This window comes from Rhinopithecus bieti, unplaced genomic scaffold (assembly GCF_001698545.2).
Source record: "Rhinopithecus bieti isolate Rb0 unplaced genomic scaffold, ASM169854v2 scaffold_5132, whole genome shotgun sequence".
NCBI classification, from domain to species: Eukaryota; Metazoa; Chordata; class Mammalia; order Primates; family Cercopithecidae; genus Rhinopithecus; species Rhinopithecus bieti.
Window position 1 is genome coordinate 963,746 of NW_016804791.1, and position 17,456 is coordinate 981,201.

General features: G+C 43.3%; 1 protein-coding gene across 17 annotated transcripts in view; it reads left to right on the plus strand.

Moving 5' to 3' along the window:
• The window catches only part of CATSPERE (catsper channel auxiliary subunit epsilon), a 176,387-nt gene that overhangs the window by 123,757 nt on the left and 35,174 nt on the right, over positions 1-17,456 (plus strand). For 14 of the 17 annotated variants that reach the window (XR_001885184.1, XR_001885185.1, XM_017870387.1 and 11 more), the window contains 2 exons: positions 11,517-11,616; positions 16,128-16,214. Coding sequence is in view for 15 of the 17 variants with exons in the window: in XM_017870387.1 (XP_017725876.1) it covers positions 11,517-11,616; positions 16,128-16,214 (187 nt within the window). In the remaining 2 variants the exon portion in view is untranslated. Of the gene's footprint in view, positions 1-2,347; positions 2,561-4,382; positions 5,610-11,516; positions 11,617-16,127; positions 16,215-16,527; positions 16,626-17,456 lie in introns of those variants that run through there. The other 3 variants (XM_017870392.1, XM_017870395.1, XM_017870397.1) reach the window with 3 other exon arrangements.

Genomic DNA, 17,456 nt, shown 5'->3' on the forward strand with positions numbered 1-17,456 from the left:
GCAAGCTCCGCCTCCCGGGTTCACGCCATTCTCCTGCCTCAGCCTCCCGAGTAGCTGGGACTACAGGCGCCCGCCACCTCGCCCGGCTAATTTTTTGTATTTTAGTAGAGATGGGGTTTCACTGTGTTAGCCAGGATGGTCTCGATCTCCTGACCTCGTGATCCGCCCGCCTTGGCCTCCCAAAGTGCTGGCATTGCAGGTGTGAGCCACTGCGCCGACCATCCGTAACTCAATTCTTATAAACAATATTTCAGCCAGGCACGGTGGCTCACACCTGTAATCCCAGTGCTTTAGGAGGCTTAAGCAGGAGGATGGCCTGAGCCCAGGAGATCGAGATCAGCATAGGCAGCATAGCAAGACCCTGTTGTCACAAAAATTAAAATAATTAGCCAGGCGTGGTGGTGTGTGCCTGTGGTCCCAGCTACTCAGGAAGCTGAGAGGGGAAGATCACTTGAGCCCAGCAGGCAGAGGATGCAATGAGCCAAGACCGCACCACTGCACTCCAGCCTGGGCAACAGAGTGAGACCTTGGCTCAAAAAACAAAAACAAATAATATTTCATAATAAAAATATGAATGAAATGCTATTAGGAAGACTTTTCCAACTGATTTCATATTTGTTTGCTTTCCTCTCTGACTTTATTCTTATATTTTTGGTTTATTATTATGGAAGTTATACAGCTTGTGACAAAATTTAAAATATAGAAAAATATGAGATAAATGACTCACATGTCTAAATTTTTTGCTATTGTAGATAAATAATAGTGAATATCCATTCATGTACATGTTTGGTCACTAGTCCAGGTATGCTGTTAGGATAGATTGCTGGCAGTAAAATTCCCATGTCTACAACACCAACAAAATTTTCTTAGTCAAGGCTTTCAGCTTTTGGGGACCTCTTAGGCTGCAGACAGCTTCTGAGATCTCTCAGGGTGGGTAGGTACAGAAGTAATGAATAAGACGCTCCAACTTAATTTTGCTACCAGAACTTTTCCCACTGGGATCCTGCAGGCCTCTGCCAGCATGGTCTGGCCCCTACCCCTTGCCCGTGGCACTTCTAAGATGCTACTGTGTGCCCTTTGCTTCTTAAATCATACTCCAGCAGTCCATCTGTCAGAGCTCTCCATGCTCTCCACGCTCTCCGGCTAATCTGCTTGCTTTCTTAGTTTTGATCTTCTTCTAGACACCTAATCATGCCACTGCCTTTCCTGGGCACCCAAAGCACTGCTTTCCCTACCAGAGGCTTAGTGTGTTTGTGTTTTGTGTGTGTTTGTTTATGTAATGCTTAACCCCCCAAGGTTAAAAAATCTTAACCTTCTCTCTCAGAGAAGTGCACACTTCCGTTCATCATTGCTAAACACCTACTTTGCACCAAGAACTGTGCTAGGCCCTGGAAATGGAAAGATAAGTGACAGGATTTCCACCCTGAAAAGCAGAAGAGTCTGATAGAGCAGAGAAACATATGCACAGATACGCTGAGTGTAATGATAGAATGGAACAGTGTGGGTGGTTAGGATTGAAACGCAAAAGATTCCAACCCAGCTGTAAAGAGAGCGGGGCTCTGGGAAATGTTCCAGAAGATTTGCATTTGAGCTGAGTCACTGAGTCTTAAGGATAATGAATATTTTGCTAGAGGCAGAAGAGGGAAGGAGAGAAGTGAGGAGAGTAATGTTGAATTCTACTGGGTCAGTCTTTCAAGTAAAACAGATAGTTGGAGGAAGAAAATGTATAGTTCAAACGGTGTGATGTTGTTGAGGCAAAAATTAGTCACGAAGTCTCAGGAGAAGAGGCCGGGAAGCTAGCTAGCTGGATTCCAGACCATGGAAGGCCTTCTATCAAGTCTTACGGTGGAATGGCATGATCAAATATTTGCTTTAGCTAGTTCTTTCTGGGACAGGTGTAGAAGATGAATTTCAGAGAAAGAAATCTAAGTAGGGAGACCAGCTAGTCAACTGTATTGGTAGTGCTGGTGAGGTAGGAGATCAGCAGGACTTGTTTTCACAACCCTGCCGATCAAAACAGGATGTAGCCAAGAAACTGGCCAAAACCAGCTAGCACTTAGAGTTATAATGCATTTGCATAAGACATTCCCACCAGCACCATGACAGTACAAATGCCATGGCAATAACTCAGAAGTTTTCTTATATGGTTCCAGAAAGTCCCTGCCCCCTTCTAGAAAATTCTTGAATAGCCCTCCCCTTATTTAGCATATATATAGGAATAGTATAAATATAGCTAGCCAGCTATCCATGAGTGCTACTCTGCCTGTGGGATAGCCCTGCTCCGTCTACAGAGCAGCCATTCTGCTGTACACTTCGCTCTAATAAACTTTCTTTCTTTCACCATCAGCTCAATCTTGAATTCTTTCCTGAGTGAAGCCAAAAACCTCCCAAGCTGAGCCCCAAGTTTGGGGTTCACCTGCATCACTAGGAGGAGAAAAACAGATGACTGCAATAGCAACAAGGACAAAGAAGAAGAATCCTGTATATAAGAAAATTAGTGATTAGACACACTGGGGCCTGTCGGGGGGTAGGGACAGCATCAGGACAAATACCCAATGCATGCGGGGCTTAAAACCTAGGTGATGGGTTGATGGGTGCAGCAAACCACCACGGCACATGTGTACCTATGTAACAAACCTGCACGTTCTGCACATGTACCCCACAACCTAAAGTAAAATTTTTAAAAAAAGAAAGAAAGAAAATGAGTGATTATAATAGGCAGGACTTGATAATTGATAGATGTGAGTGGTAAGGGAAAGAGAATGAGGAACATGAATGACTCACAGGTGACACCAGTTAGAAGGGATCCTCCACAGACTTCCACCACCATATCTGTCTGTCCTCAAGCAACTGTACCAGGAACTCTGTCTGCCTTCCTGTCACTATGGATGAACTGTCTGTGTATCTGTCTAAGGCCTGTCCCTCCATTTGTAAGCTAGATCCCCACCGGTTTCCCTAATCAAGAACATTGCTCCTGAAATTCTCCTTCTTCTCCTCCATCATCAACTTTTCCCTCTCTGCTGACTCATCCTGGAAATACACAGGTCTTTCTCCCACCAAGAAACAAAGCAAAACAAAATCAACAACATGTTCACAAAAAAACACCAAAATCCCTGTCTTGACCTTACTAGCCCTTCAGCTTCTGTGGTTGCTGTCATCAGCTCTCCTCCCACTCTCTCCCAAATTGCCCTCGGTCTGGCCTTTGTGCTCACCACTCTACTGGCACCGCCAGCCAACATGATCCGTGACCTCCATTCAGCTAAACCGATGGTCAATGCTCAGGTCCCACCTTCCTTGATCTCATTGACAAGAATTGACATGGTTAATCATTTACTCCCACTTGAAATATTTTCTTCATCTGGCTTCCAGGATAGCTCATTCTCCTGTTTTCCTGCTTCCTTGCTGGTAGCACCCCCTTAATTACGTAGTTCCTCCCTGATTTCTTTTTTTTTTTCATGATCTGAGATTTTGTTTTTAATTTTCTTAAGTCTTATGATCACCTATAATTTATAATTTTGTATATAACTCCTCTACTTTAATCCTTCTAATAAGTTGGCAAAGCGCCATTGCCAATCACACATACACAGGAATTCTACAGTTTTGCGTTTTTGAATGGCTGTTTAATGACAATCCTAAGTTAAAAGTCTGACTTAGTAAAGAGTCTGAAAGTAAAGTTTAACTTGCTACTATTTCTTGTCACACTGACTTTTAAAAGATGACAAGGTCATCTATAAGTGTGAGAAGTGTTTTTATTTGATACGACACATAAACCATTAAAATGCCCTTCAATAAGTAAAAGGCAGCATTTTAGATACAGGAAATTCTAATTAGACTGGCAGAGTTAAGACCAAAAACATAAACATTGCGACCTTATCTTCAGCCCTTGCCTTTCACAGGCAAATGAACACAAATTGAAAAAAAAAAAAAAAAACAGGTGAGTCTTGCTTGGTTCTGAGACAGGGCAAGGATTTTTCCAATATTAAAATATATTCAAATAACTAGTTATACACATCTAAATTAAAAACCAGTCTCCAATAGGTTTGGGGATGGCATTCTCGCCTTTGTGAAAAGTTGAGCATTACTCATCAAGTCCAATCATATCTTTAGAAGGGGAAACAGGGAGAGCATTTACTGAGTGTGAATTACTGTCAAAATTCAAAAAAACTGATCATATTCATTTAACCAGAAGCCAGTCTTACTTATCAGGGCTGTCCAACAAAAATATTCTGCCAGTTATACATGAGCTGAATTCTGGTGTATGAGATCAGTTGCACTCCAGTACACATAAAAGAATGAGACAATTCTGATTTGTAAGTAAGTAAGGCAGTGACCAATTCTTTCTGCCTTCTTTTTAACACCAGTGGAGATCATTTTTGTTCCAGGGATGTGCTTCTTGGGATTCTCCAACTGCTCCTTCCATGTCTCCTCTCCGCAGACGATGCCTTTGTCCTTCTTGGTATCTGCGTACGAGAATCCAGCCACTCACCTGTCTTCCACCCACAGAGACCATGGAGATTGGGCCCAGTCTTGTGCTTGCCTCCCTTTTCCACGGTGTGACACTGGACACACTTCTAAATCAAAGCAAAAATATTTTTGCTTTTTTCAACATCACCCATATTTAATTCTCTCTTTTGCCGCTCGCACTACAAACGTTCCCGCTCCGAAGCTTGACACCTGGCTCTCTCTCTCCCTGACCTCTTAGTGTTGGAATGCCCCAAGGCTCAGGGATTTCTTTTCTTTTCCCCGTCTCAAGTTTCTCTTTGAATGTCGTCATCCAGTCACATGGGCCAGGATGTCTCAATATATTGATATATCCCAACACTGCACCTACAGCCTGACCATCTCCCCTTGTACCTGTCAAGTATGCTTAGGGTAACTCTCCATGTCATCATCTGATATGCAGAACTACATCATCTGGACACGGTCTCTCCTAGCTTGCCGCCATGTCTGGGAAAAAGACTGGAGGATTGTATGGGATGTTTTAAAGGCTCAGAACTAGAGGTGGTTCCCACCCACATCCCGTTATCCAGAACCTATTGTCGTGGCTCAAATCTAACTGCAAGGTGGTCTATAAAATGTAATCAGATACAGTTCCTGAACCCCAGACTCACACATCCACTGAGATGTTAAATACACATACCACTTTTCCACTTAGATGTCAATAGATATATCAAACATAACCTGTCCAAAACTGAACTCCTAATCTTCCCCTCAAAACCTGCTTCCACCAGTAGCCTTCCCCATTCTAAGTGATAGCAACTCCATCCTTCTTGTTGATCTGGCCAAAACTGGAATCTCCCTGACTCCTGCCTCTCTCATATACCCTACATCAAATCCATTAGCAAAGCCTGTTGGGTCTATCTATTTGTCAATGCCTGCTGTCACACTGACCCAAGCCATCCTCACTGACCTGGATTATTACCATAGCCTTTTTGTTGCTCTCTCTGTTCCCACTCTTGCCTCCATATAGCAGCAAGAGTAAAACCTTGAAAACAAAGTCAAAGGACATTGCTCCAAAGCTCAAAGTCCTTACCATGGAGTAAAAGCCAAGCCCTTACAATGACTTCCAAGGTTCTATTTGATTTTCTGCCTCTGTTACCTTTCTCCGATTAAACTTCACCTCACTCACTCAGATGCAGCAAGTGGCTTCCTTACTGTTCCTCAAGGGAGAGTAGTTTCTACGAAATGGTGAGAACAGAAGCCAGACTGCAGGGGATTTGCAAAATAAACTAGAAGTTTACAAGTAGAGGCAAAATGTAGTGTACACTTGTTCAGCTTTTGGCTGGAAAATAGAAAAAAGAGACAGGAATTTACCTATAGAGAAAAACACAAAATATAACCTGGATTTTTTTTAAGGAGGAAGATAGATGAGCATGTTTACAGTTTGAGGATAAGGAAAGGAAGGTTAAAAGTGAGTCATTCTGATTATAGTAATATAGCAGACTGAGCTAAGTTGAGTCACTCCCTACCTGTGATAGACACGTCATCCTGGATAAAACATAACAAAAATATTTTGTACATAACTAAACTTGAAAGAAAGAAGGTGCACTCTGCAGAAGTGAAGAGAGAACTGAACATTAGAGCAACGCTCTTCAGCCTGCCTGTGCGATCCAGGGGTATTGGCCCAGGATAATGGAACTAGAAATTGGAAGCTGGGTTTTCAAGCCCCTGTGAGGCCAAGAGGCTATTTCATAAATTCAGGATATATTAAGAGCTACCTAGTCCAAAAAGAGAGAGAGAGAGAGAGAGAGACTGACTAGAAAACTCTGCTTAATGCCCAGGTCAGCCACAAGGAAGGTTGTAACCTACATGAATTTGTAGGCAAAAACATACCTCCTATAAGAATAGAAGATGTCCACCAAAATGTTCGCCTCAGGCCTCCTATGGATGTGGATCTGAACTTATACCTAATAGGAATAGAGTTTAGTCATAGAAAGTGCCACAAGAAAAATGAAGCTAAAAATTATAAAGTAGACTTGAAACCCCTAAGCAAACCCCTTGAAACAAAGGTAATTGGAAAAGCAAATCCAGAGACATAATATTCTTACTGGAAAAGTCACCACCATCAAAAAAATTGATCATCTACATTTACAAACATTTAAGGAAATGGATCCTCATGAGGGTGAGTCAGCAGATAAAATAAGTTGAAAATGAGCACACAAAACAAATGCTTAAAAATAACAGAACAATCTGAACAATATAGAAAATGTGTTCAAAATGAATAAAGAGGAAAAATAAAGTAGAAATCATAATGAAATAATATGACTATGAAAAGAAAGGCATATTTTTAAACATTTGAAATTCTAGACGTGAAAATGTAGTCATTAAATTCAAAATTTTAGACACAATTACAAACCAGATTAGATACACGCGAAGAGAGAATTACTGAAAAAAGAGAGATGTGGAAATTTACCAGGATGCAACACAAATAGGTAAACAGTTAAATAAGAAAGAAGCTAAGAAACAATTTCAGCAGAATAACAAATTTCAATATGTGCTTAATAGTTTTTTCCAGAAGGGGAAATTACAGAAAATGCGTTGAAAAGAGAAGCAACATTCAACGAAAAGAAAGAAAATATGAAAACTTTTCAGAATTTAAGGCCCAAATCATATGGTTGAGGATTGGCATGAAGTCTCAGATACCTCAGAATGAAGCCATAAAACAGCAAAGAAAAATGGAAAATCACATACGCTGTCATACAAATAAGACAGATTACCTACCATGGAATGTCGCCTAGACTGACAGATTTCTCACCAGCAAAATTAGCATAAGTATAACTGGGGGTCAGATGATTAGCCATGAGAATGGGCTGAGTAGGGAACGAAGAGAATGTAGGAGAGAAATGCTGTGTGAGAAAGCAGGGAGGGCGGGGCACGGTGGCTCCGCCTGTAATCCCAGCACTTCCGGAGGCCAAGGTGGGCGGATCACTTGAGGTCAGGAGTTCGAAACCACCCTGGCCATCATGGTGAAACCCCATCTCTACTAAAAACACAGAAATTAGCTGGGCTGGTGGTGGGTGCCTGTAATCCCAGCTACTCGGGAGCCTGAAGCAGGAGAATCGCTTGAACCCAGAGGTTGCAGTGCACCAAGATTGTACCATTGCACTCTAGCCTGGGCAACAGAGTGAAATTCTGTGGAAGGAAGGAAGGAAGGAAGGAAGGAAGGAAGGAAGGAGAGGGAGGGAGGGAGGGAGGGAAGGGAGGGAGGAAAGCAGAGAGGGAAGAGAGGGAGGGAGGAAAGAAGAAGGAAGGAGGGAAGGAAAGGAAGGGAGGAAGGGAAGAAGGAGAGAGAGAAAGTGAGAAAGCAGGGAGGGAGAGAGAGGGGGAAGGAAGGGAGGGTGGGAGGGAGAGAGGAATTGGGGAGCTGGAAATCTCTACAAGGTCAAGGGGCAGATGAGAGGACAAGTGGGGGATGGGAGAGGGTGAGGCGGGAGAGTAGTCTACTGGAACGGCACTATTTGGGATTCTTGTGGCAGCATTTGTTTCTAGAAATAACTTATTTGTCTCTCTGCTACTACGAATCACTTGATCAAACCTTTTGCTTCCAATTCTCCTAAGATAATGAACTGAATACTAGAGGCCAACGACAGAGGGGCAGATCAGTAAGGCCCACGCCCAGTTCCATTGAATTATGGTAGACATAGGTGATAACTGGGCAGCCGGTCAGGTATTCATCAGAGGTGAATTTAGCTGCTCACTTTGAGACTCTGGCAGACTCGAATCAATTAAGCTTTGAGAATCAGCAGCATCAGCGGCAGGGGTGGCCACTGGGAAATTAGCCCATAGTCTAGGCCTCTGGATTATAATAAATGCCTTATCCTTATAGGGAATGGCTCAGGTACAAGGCTCGGCAGAGTTTGACCAATAAAAGGACAATAGATTCACTGTCCAACACTCATAAGAAGGAAGCCAGTCCTGGGAGTGTGATCCAGCTGGGAACCGAAGTCATCACAGCTGGATTCAGAGTCCCAGGGCTCGCCTCACGCTTACTAGCATTTGATGATGAGTCTATTACTCTCCAATCCCAAACTAGAATTTAGTGCCACAGAAGCAACCCTGGAGGAAACAATGGGGCAGGATTTCTTTGTTACCCTGCAGGGAGTTCAGGAACAGATATTGTGGGTGTTTTAAGGGTCCTGAGGATTCGCTTTAGTCAGGTATGATAAGATATACAGACGCGGAGATGACCATCAGGAAGGAAGTGTTTTATACATACAGATCCCTGGAAACTGGGGCAAGGCACGCCCCACGGGGCCACACGTGGAAACGCCAGGGTCAGTCAGGAGGCAGAGGGAGTGAGGGGGAAATGTGGGCAGAGCCTTATTGCAGTTTCTGTGGGAAGGAATAGGAGAGGCAGGGTAAGCACGTTTGAAATTGGCTACTTTGAATAATTTCAATGGCGCTCTGGGGACTAGGGACTGTCCCCTGGTTGTAGGGTGTCTGCCTCTGGGGTGATGAGGGTAGGAGGATAGTAGCCCAGGGCTACTAATAAAGAACCCCCTTTCATAGGCAGGGGCTCCTGGAAGAGTTGTTTGCTATCTCTGGGAATTGGCTGACCTTCCGCAGACCCCCCAGAGAGCACAAGGCCCCAGAAGTTATGGCATCAGAATACAGAAGATGAAAGCCATGGTTAATACAATGGGATAGCCACAAGGATTCGTCTAATAGGTTTGCAGGTCCACAGAGAGGCCTGTTTCCCAGTTCCCAAAATGGAACTGCCATCGTGGGGAGGTTACAAATCGCAAGGCAGGGTTGCCAACTAGTAACATTTCTGCATTTCTGAGGCTTAATTAGTATCATACCCTAAAGAACATTCATGAAAATAAGCCATGCTTACATAGACAAGTATTTTGTCAGATATTTTCAATGATATAAATTAAACATTATGAAAGATCTTTACAAATCCAGAAATTATGGGTCATGTAATTTACACTTATTGCCACTAGATGACAGTGTAGCGTATTGCTCTTGCGAAAGATGCCAGCTCAGTTCAATTAAGATTTTGTTTTTTTCAAATAAAACATATGGCTTGCACTAGTTCTTAATAATTTAAGAATCTGGCCAGGCGTGGTGGCTCACACCTGTAATCCCAGTGCTTTGGGAAGCAGAGGCGGGAGGATGGTTTGAGGCCAGGTGTTGAAGATGAGTCTGGACAACATAGTGAGACTCCCCATCTCTACAAAAAATTTTAAAATGTACTGGGTGTGGTGGCACATACCTGTAGTCCTAAAGTTAGGAGGATCCCTTGAGCCCAAGGGTTAGAGGTTATAGTGAGCTATGATTGTGCCACTCACTCCAGCCTCTGCAACAGAGCAAGACCCCATCTCTAAATTACCTATAAATAGTAATAATTCAATAGTCTGGTGACTTTGGGAAAATGCAATCAAACATTCTGTTCTTTCCAAAGCTCCTAGAATTAGAGCTTTGCTAAAGCCTGACCCAAATCTCTGAAACTATACAGAAATCCGCGTGTGCCTACACACGTGTGTATTCATCTGTTGGGAAAGGGCTCCAGAGCTCTCAGTAGAGTTTTTGAATTTTCTGTGGCCTTCTTCCCTATCAGAAAAGAAGCCAAACACCAATACTCCAATCCCTAGCTAGTCATGCTGTTTAAGAACTAACCTTCTGAGTTCATCTCTTTATGACTTCTCAAAACTAAGTAGGATGGAAAGGTACCTATTCTCAGGTACCACTTTTGACATTTGAAATTTTGTCCCCAGTTTGTGAGAATGGGACTATAAATGCTTTGAATAACAAGGGTTGGGTGGTAGCAAGTTTAGCAGACCTAGAAAGCCAGATACAGCTGTGAGGTGAAGCAGAGATGGGGCAGTGAGTCAGGAGACGCTGTCAAGGACCTGTTATTTTGGATGATAGAGACAGAGAAGTGAGTGCAGGAAGAAGTTCTATCAGATGGAGAAGGTGGGGCGACAGTCCCGGCGCCAGCAGCCTCGAAACAAGTGCCTGACACTAAGGTCCTAAGTGAAATTCTAGCCAACGGGCAGGGGGCACAATTTCATTCAGAAATATGGGAGTAACTGATGGAGAAGCAAAGCATGCAGCCATTCTTACGGTCACAAGTTCTGGTGTGCAAAGGCACGACTTTATCAAGAACTGAACTTTTACCTCTGAGCTCAAGCCTCTGTGTTCACATGGTGGCAGGGAGAAAAATATTAATATGAAGCACTACAGCTCTTTTGAACACTCACTGAGTTTGAGGTAAAATAAGCCCAAGGGGGCCTGTGTCTCCAGCCCCAGCATCAAAGCAGGGGTAGCCAGTCCATCTTTGAGTCCCTTTGCTGGTGTCTGCTATTGATAGAAGTTGTCGTCCATTCTCTGAGCATGGGCTAGGCGTGACTATAGATCCAGGGAGTGTACAGGCTACATCTGCTTCTCAGTCCCACCTCAACTTACCGACATCACTGATCCTTCCAGACTCAGCCACACCATCCAGCTGGTTCCTTCTACGGGGAGATCTGCAGCATCTCCGTTCTCATCACAATAATTCTGTGGTTTCATTCTCTAGTACGTCTAGTAGATAATAGGCAGCCAATGAATATATGAGCTAAAGGACACCGGGGCATCCTGCTCTGCCCTTTCTCCATCCATCACATCCTGCCATCCTTCTCCCTGCTAACACCCATGACAGCAGTGCCTAAGCTACCCTCACCTGATCAACAGATGGACCCTGTCCAGTGAAGAGAACTTAGAGTTCCAGATGGTCAAAAAGTAAAACATTTCTCCTTTGTTACTATCAGGTTTTATTTTGAGAGGCGAATGAAAGAACATCTGTTTATTTCCTCCAGCTGTCAAAAGACACCTAAACAATAGGTACTGTTATTATTTTACAGAAAAAAAAATCAAGACTTCAAGAGTTTAACTCCGCCGGAGTTACTTTATCACTTTATGAAGTGATAAAGACAGGATTTAAACCTCAGCACTTCTGACTCAGCAGTCGGAACTCTTAACCCCTCTATTTTATATTAAACTAGTATCTTTCTGTGTGTTGTTTCTTTCAGATTTGATGATAATGGCTACGTTAAAGACGTTGGAGCAAATTTCATAGTGTGGGAAATACATGGCAGGGATGACTATAGCTTTAATAATACTATGGCACAGGTATGGCATCTTTGGATTTAACCAGAATTTAGCATGCAACTAGACAATGTCTTTCTGTTTTAAATTTATAAATAAGCAATCTAAGGCAAATAGAATAAGGCAGCAGTGGGTAGGAAAAAAAATCACCTCTAGATTAAATTATATGGCTACTCAAATTCATTTATGAGAAAAGGAAGTTGTTGTCACATAAGACAGACATAAAGGGGTCAGAAAAAATAAAATAACATTTATAGTAGGATGACGCAACTCTGAGTCTTCTTTTCTCTCCAAACGGTATTCGGTGTTTGAGTATTTATGGGTCTGCCTTTGGCTTTAGGACATGTATCACTTTTGCACTAAGTCAAATGGACACTCTGGGCTTCGTCTCACTTGACTTCTCGGCATCATTTGACCCTGCTGACTTTGACTTCAATGTCCCTACACTCTGCTGATTTCCTTCCACCCTCCATGACGGGTTGCTCTTGGCTTCCTTGGTGAATCTCCCTTATTCTACCCTTTCACTTTGTAGGCCACAGCAAAGTGTTCTCACCACTCCCAGTCAACACATTTCCCCTCCCTGTGTGGGCCTTTCTGCCCTGAGGACCTCCTGTCGTGATGGAGCCTCCCTAGAAGTTACCAGCACTGATTTCTAATATTCCCCATAGATTTCACTCGGAAAACAACAACAACAACAAAAAAAAAAAAAACAGGGATGGCTCTTTCCAAAGTAATGTTCTTATCTACCAGACACCTTAATTATCCGGAAGTATAACCCACCTAGATGGCAGCCAAGAGAACTGAGTTCCACCTGCCGCTCCCCAGAGTATTGCAAGAATTCCTTCTTTTGTTTTTTGTTTTTGTTTTTGTTTTTTTAAGAGTCTCGCTCTGTTGCCCAGGCTGAAGTGCAGTGGTACAATCTCAGCACACTGCAACCTCTGCCTCCTGGGCTCAAGCGATTCTCCTGCCTCAGCCTCTTGAGTAGCTGGGACTACAGGCACATGCCACTACACCTGGCTGATTTTTGTGTTTTTAGTGGAGATAGGGTTTCACCATGTTACCCAGGCTGGTTTCGAACTCCTGATCTCAATTGATCCACTGGCCTCGGCCTCCCAAAGTACTGGGGTTGCAGGCGTGAGCCACTGTGCCTAGCAATTGTTTTTCAATTATGTAACCAAATGCATCCATCCCACCACACATTCCATCTATACTTGTTCAGCACCTAGTATGTAAGTTCTGTCTGCTTCCTCTGCACAGTCTCATCCCTATACTATTGTATCCGTCTTCTCCCTTGGTCCAGACTCCCATCACTCTCTTCCTTCTCAAACCTTTCCATTATGCCTCAAGGTTAAGTGCTGTAGATCCTTCTTCAATAAAAGTGCCTCAGAGGATAACCCTTTTCCTACAGTTCTATCGAACCAAGAGTACTCTTTCTCTCACCCCATATACTTAAGGGTGAGATTTGGGGTTGATGTTCTCCCTCATCCATAGTATCATTCCTGCACTTGACCTTAGCCAAAGGCCACTAAGAGATATTGTATCACTTCCAGGTCATTGTCTCTTTGCTGTAAGTATAACTCCATTTGTTTGAGGCTCCTGCCATTCAGTCGACATCTATGCCATCCCTACTTACTGGTACCATACACTCAGAACTGGATCACTTTTCCTCCTGCCCTGAAAACAATCGCCATTGACTTCTGAATTCTGCCCTCCATCCTACGGGGGTATGGCTGGGAAAGTTTCTAAACAGAGACTACATTTCCCAGATGCATTTGCATCTAGGTGGGGCCATATGACTGGTTCTCATGGCTGGAATATGAGCAGAAGTCATAGGTGTTACTTCCAGATGAAGTGCCTAAGAAGGAATCACGTGAACCTTCACGCCTTCCATCGTACCTTACATCAGTGTATTATACCAACAAGCAAGGCTGACGTAGATGAGAGCTGGAATGCAAGGGGCCACTAGACATTTTTAAAAGCCTTGGTTCCTAATTCACAGCTTTGAGGAGAGGCACCGTCCGAACCATCTAACCAAGGACATCTGCATTGGGCTGTATGTGATCAAGAGTTAAACTTGTTGGCTGGGCACGGTAGCTCACGCCTATAATCCCAGCACTTTGGGAGGCCAAGGCAGGCTGATCACAAGGTCAGGAGTTCGAGACCAGCCTGACCAACATGGTGAAACCCCATCTCTACTAAAATACAAAATTAGCTGGGCATGCTGGCACACACCTGTAATCCCAGCTACTCTGGAGGCTGAGACAGGAGAATCGCTTGAACCTGGGAGACGGAGGTTGCAGTGAGCTGAGATCGTGCCACTGCACTCCAGTCTGGGTGACAGAGTGAGACTCCGTCTAAAATAATAATAATAATAATTTTTTTAAAAAAAGAATTTGTATTCTGTAAATCTCCTGAGAGTTGGGGTTTATTATTGCAGCATGTAGAGACTATCTTGACTAATAACTAATATAGCAGCCCCATTAAAACTACATTTAAGGATGGGGGCATGGTGGCTCACACCTATAATCCCAGCACTTTGGGAGGTTGAAGGGGGACAATCGCTTGAGCCTAGGAGTTTGAGACTAGCCTGGGCAACATAGTGGAACCCTTTCTCCACACACACACAAATTTTGAATTAGCCTGGTGTAGTGGTGCACACCTATAGTCCCAGCTCCTCAGGAGGTTGAGATGGGAGGATCGCTTGAGCCCAGGAGGTCAAGGCTGCAGTCAGCTGTGATCATGCCACTGCATTCCATCCTGGGTGACAGGGCAAGATCCTGTCTCAAAAAAAAAATAAAATAAAATAAAAAAATATTGCATTTCAGTTCAAACAGTTTACCCTCTGGCCTCAACCCCCAATCCTTTAGCTCTCTCATTGTTATTCACACTGCTCCAGGCTCCTACTTTGTCTCACACAACCTGGCCATCTGCTGTATTGAACCCCTCTGCTTTCTCCTTCTCTCTCTCATGTTTCCTCCCTCCCCTTCCTATCCAGCGTGAGCTCCATAGTTCAGTTCTCCAGCACCATCTTGCCAATACCGATTTCTCTGTATCTCTATCTATATCTCATTTTTCCCAGTATTATTTCTGCTTGCTGTCACGGCAGCTTGAAACACCCATCTTTCTGCTTTATCCATGCCTGTAGCTGAGTTGCTCAATTCCTATCTTGGAGCTGAAACTTTCAGAAAAAAATTACAGCACTTCAGGAGGCTGAGGCAGGCAATCACTTGAGGTCAACTCCAAGACCAGCCTGGCCAACATGGTGAAACCCCGTCTCTACTAAAAATACAAAAATTAGCCGAGTGTGGTAGCATGTACCTGTAGTCCTAGCTACTCAGGAGGCTGAGGCAGGAGAATCACTTGAACCCAGGAAGTGGAGGTTGCTATCAGCTGAGATCGTACCACTGCACTCCAGCCTGGGCAACCAGAGCAAGGTTCCGTCTCTAAACAAATAAATAAATAAATAAATCTTAGAAAATTATGAAGAGATAGAAACATCCTTCACCTATTGAAATATAGATACAAAAAATTTTAGCAAAGATTGTATTTAATGGTAAAAATTTGAAAACTTTCACTTGGAAATCAGGAACAAAACAAGGAACAAAACAAGGGTGGCCGTTGACACCACTTCTTTTTTGTTGTTGTTGTTTTGTTTTGTTTTAGAGACAGAGTCTAACTCTGTCACCCAGGCTGGAGTGCAGTGGTGTAATCTTGGCTCACTGCAACCTCTGCCTCCCAGGTTCAAGCGATTCTCCTGCCTCAGCCTCCCGAGTAGCCGGGGTTACAGGCGCACGCCACCACACCCAGCTAATTATTGTATGTTTAGTAGAGGTGGGGTTTCACTGTGTTGGCCAGGCTGGTCTCAAACTCCTGACCTCTGGTGTTATCACCACTTCTATGCAACACTATTCCTGAAGATCTTTGTAATAAGAAAAAAATAATAAAAACAAATAAAAGGTATAAGGATGGGAAAGAAAAACATAAAACTGTCATATTCACAGATGACACAACTGTTCATGTGAAACAATTAGAATTAATAAGTGAGTTTAGAAATTCTCCCAGCCAAGTACATGCCTGTAATCCCAACACTTTGGGAGGCTGAGGCAGGAAGATGGCTTGAGGCCAGGAGTTCGAGGCCAGCCATGGCAACATAGCGAAGCTCCATCTCTACAAAAATTTAAAAACTAAAAGTTAGCCAGGCATGCTGGCACATGCCTGTAGTCCTAGGTACTCGAGAGGCTGAGGCAGGAGGATCACTTGATCCCAGGAGCTCGAGGCTGCAAGTGAGCTATGATCTTCCCTGCACTGCAGCCTATGCAACAGACTGAGACTCTGTCTCAAAACAAAATTCTCTCAACACAAGATCAATATACAAAAAATCAATTGTCAATAATTCCTCTGTTTACCAGCCAACACTTAAATAATAAAAGTTTTAAAAATACAAAATTTTCAATAGCAACAAAACATTAAATACTTAGGAACAAGTTGATGTGAAAACTTCTACCTACCCACATATATATGCGATCTTTTGACAGAGTGGTTGTTTACATGAAGCACAGACATGGAAGTCAATGATTGAACTGAACAAGCACCTCCCCCTAGAAGAAGTCTGGGGACCTGAGGTAAGAGACACATTGCCTTGCAAATTGTTTATTTGGAATAACTAATCTGGCATTTTGCTATTAACAAAAACTTGATGGAAACATTTTGGATTTAAATTTGTTTGGGTAAACGAAATCCTATTTTTATATTGTATCGTGGTATATTTAAAATGCTTCATCTTAATTTCTATTTGATCTTTTGTTGGTTCTGTGTTGCTATTTTAATTTTCACTGCTGTAAATATGTGTTTGCAGATTATTACATATCTGTTAAACATGTGAAAGCATCAAGAGTGAGTCTTTTTAAAGACTACCTAGCTCCCTTACTTCCTCAGGTCTTTACTGAACAGTCAAGTCGTCGATGAGGACTTCCCTGGCCACCATATGGAAAAACCTAACCCTCACTTTCATGAAAGCCCATATTTGTCCCTCCCTATTTTCTCTCCTTTTTTTTTTTTTTTTTTTGAGACGGAGTCGCTCTCTGTTGCCTAGGCTGCTAGGCTGGAGTGCAGTGGCACAATCTCAGCTCACTGCAAGCTCTGCCTCCTGGTTTCAAGCAATTCTCCTGCCTCAGCCTCCCGAGTAGCTGGAACTACAGGCATGTGCCACCACCGCCAGCTAATTTTTGTGTTTTTAGTAGAGACGGGGTTTCACCGTGTTGGCCAGGCTGGTTTCAACTCCTGACCTCAAGTGATCCACCTGCCTCAGCCTCCCAAAGTGCTGGGATTACAGGCTTGAGTCACCACGCCCAGCCTCCCTCCCCTATTTTATTTAATATCATTAGCATTTATAACTATGACACATTACATAGCCTACTTTCAAAAATCTTATTTATTTTCTAGCTCCCTTACTAGAATGTAAGCTCCATGAGGGAAATTTTGTTTTGTTCACTGCATCTAATGCATTGTAGGCGCTCATTAAATATTTGTGGACCAAAGTAATTCATTATAGATCATATACCTGTTATAAAGAGTACTTTTCTACTATTTAAAAATCATAAAGGGGCCAGGCACGGTGGCTCACACCTGTAATCCTAACACTTTCGGAGGCCAAGGCGGGTGGATCACTTGAGCCCAGGAGTTCAAGACCAGTCTGGGCAACATGGTAAGACCCCATCTCTACAAAAATTTTTAAAAAAGAAAAAATAGCTGGGCACGGTGGTGCCTGCCTGTAGTGCCAGCTACTCAGGAAGCTGAGGTGGGAGGATCACTTGAGCCCCGGTGGCTGAGGTTGCAGTGAGCCATGATCACACCTCTGCATTCCA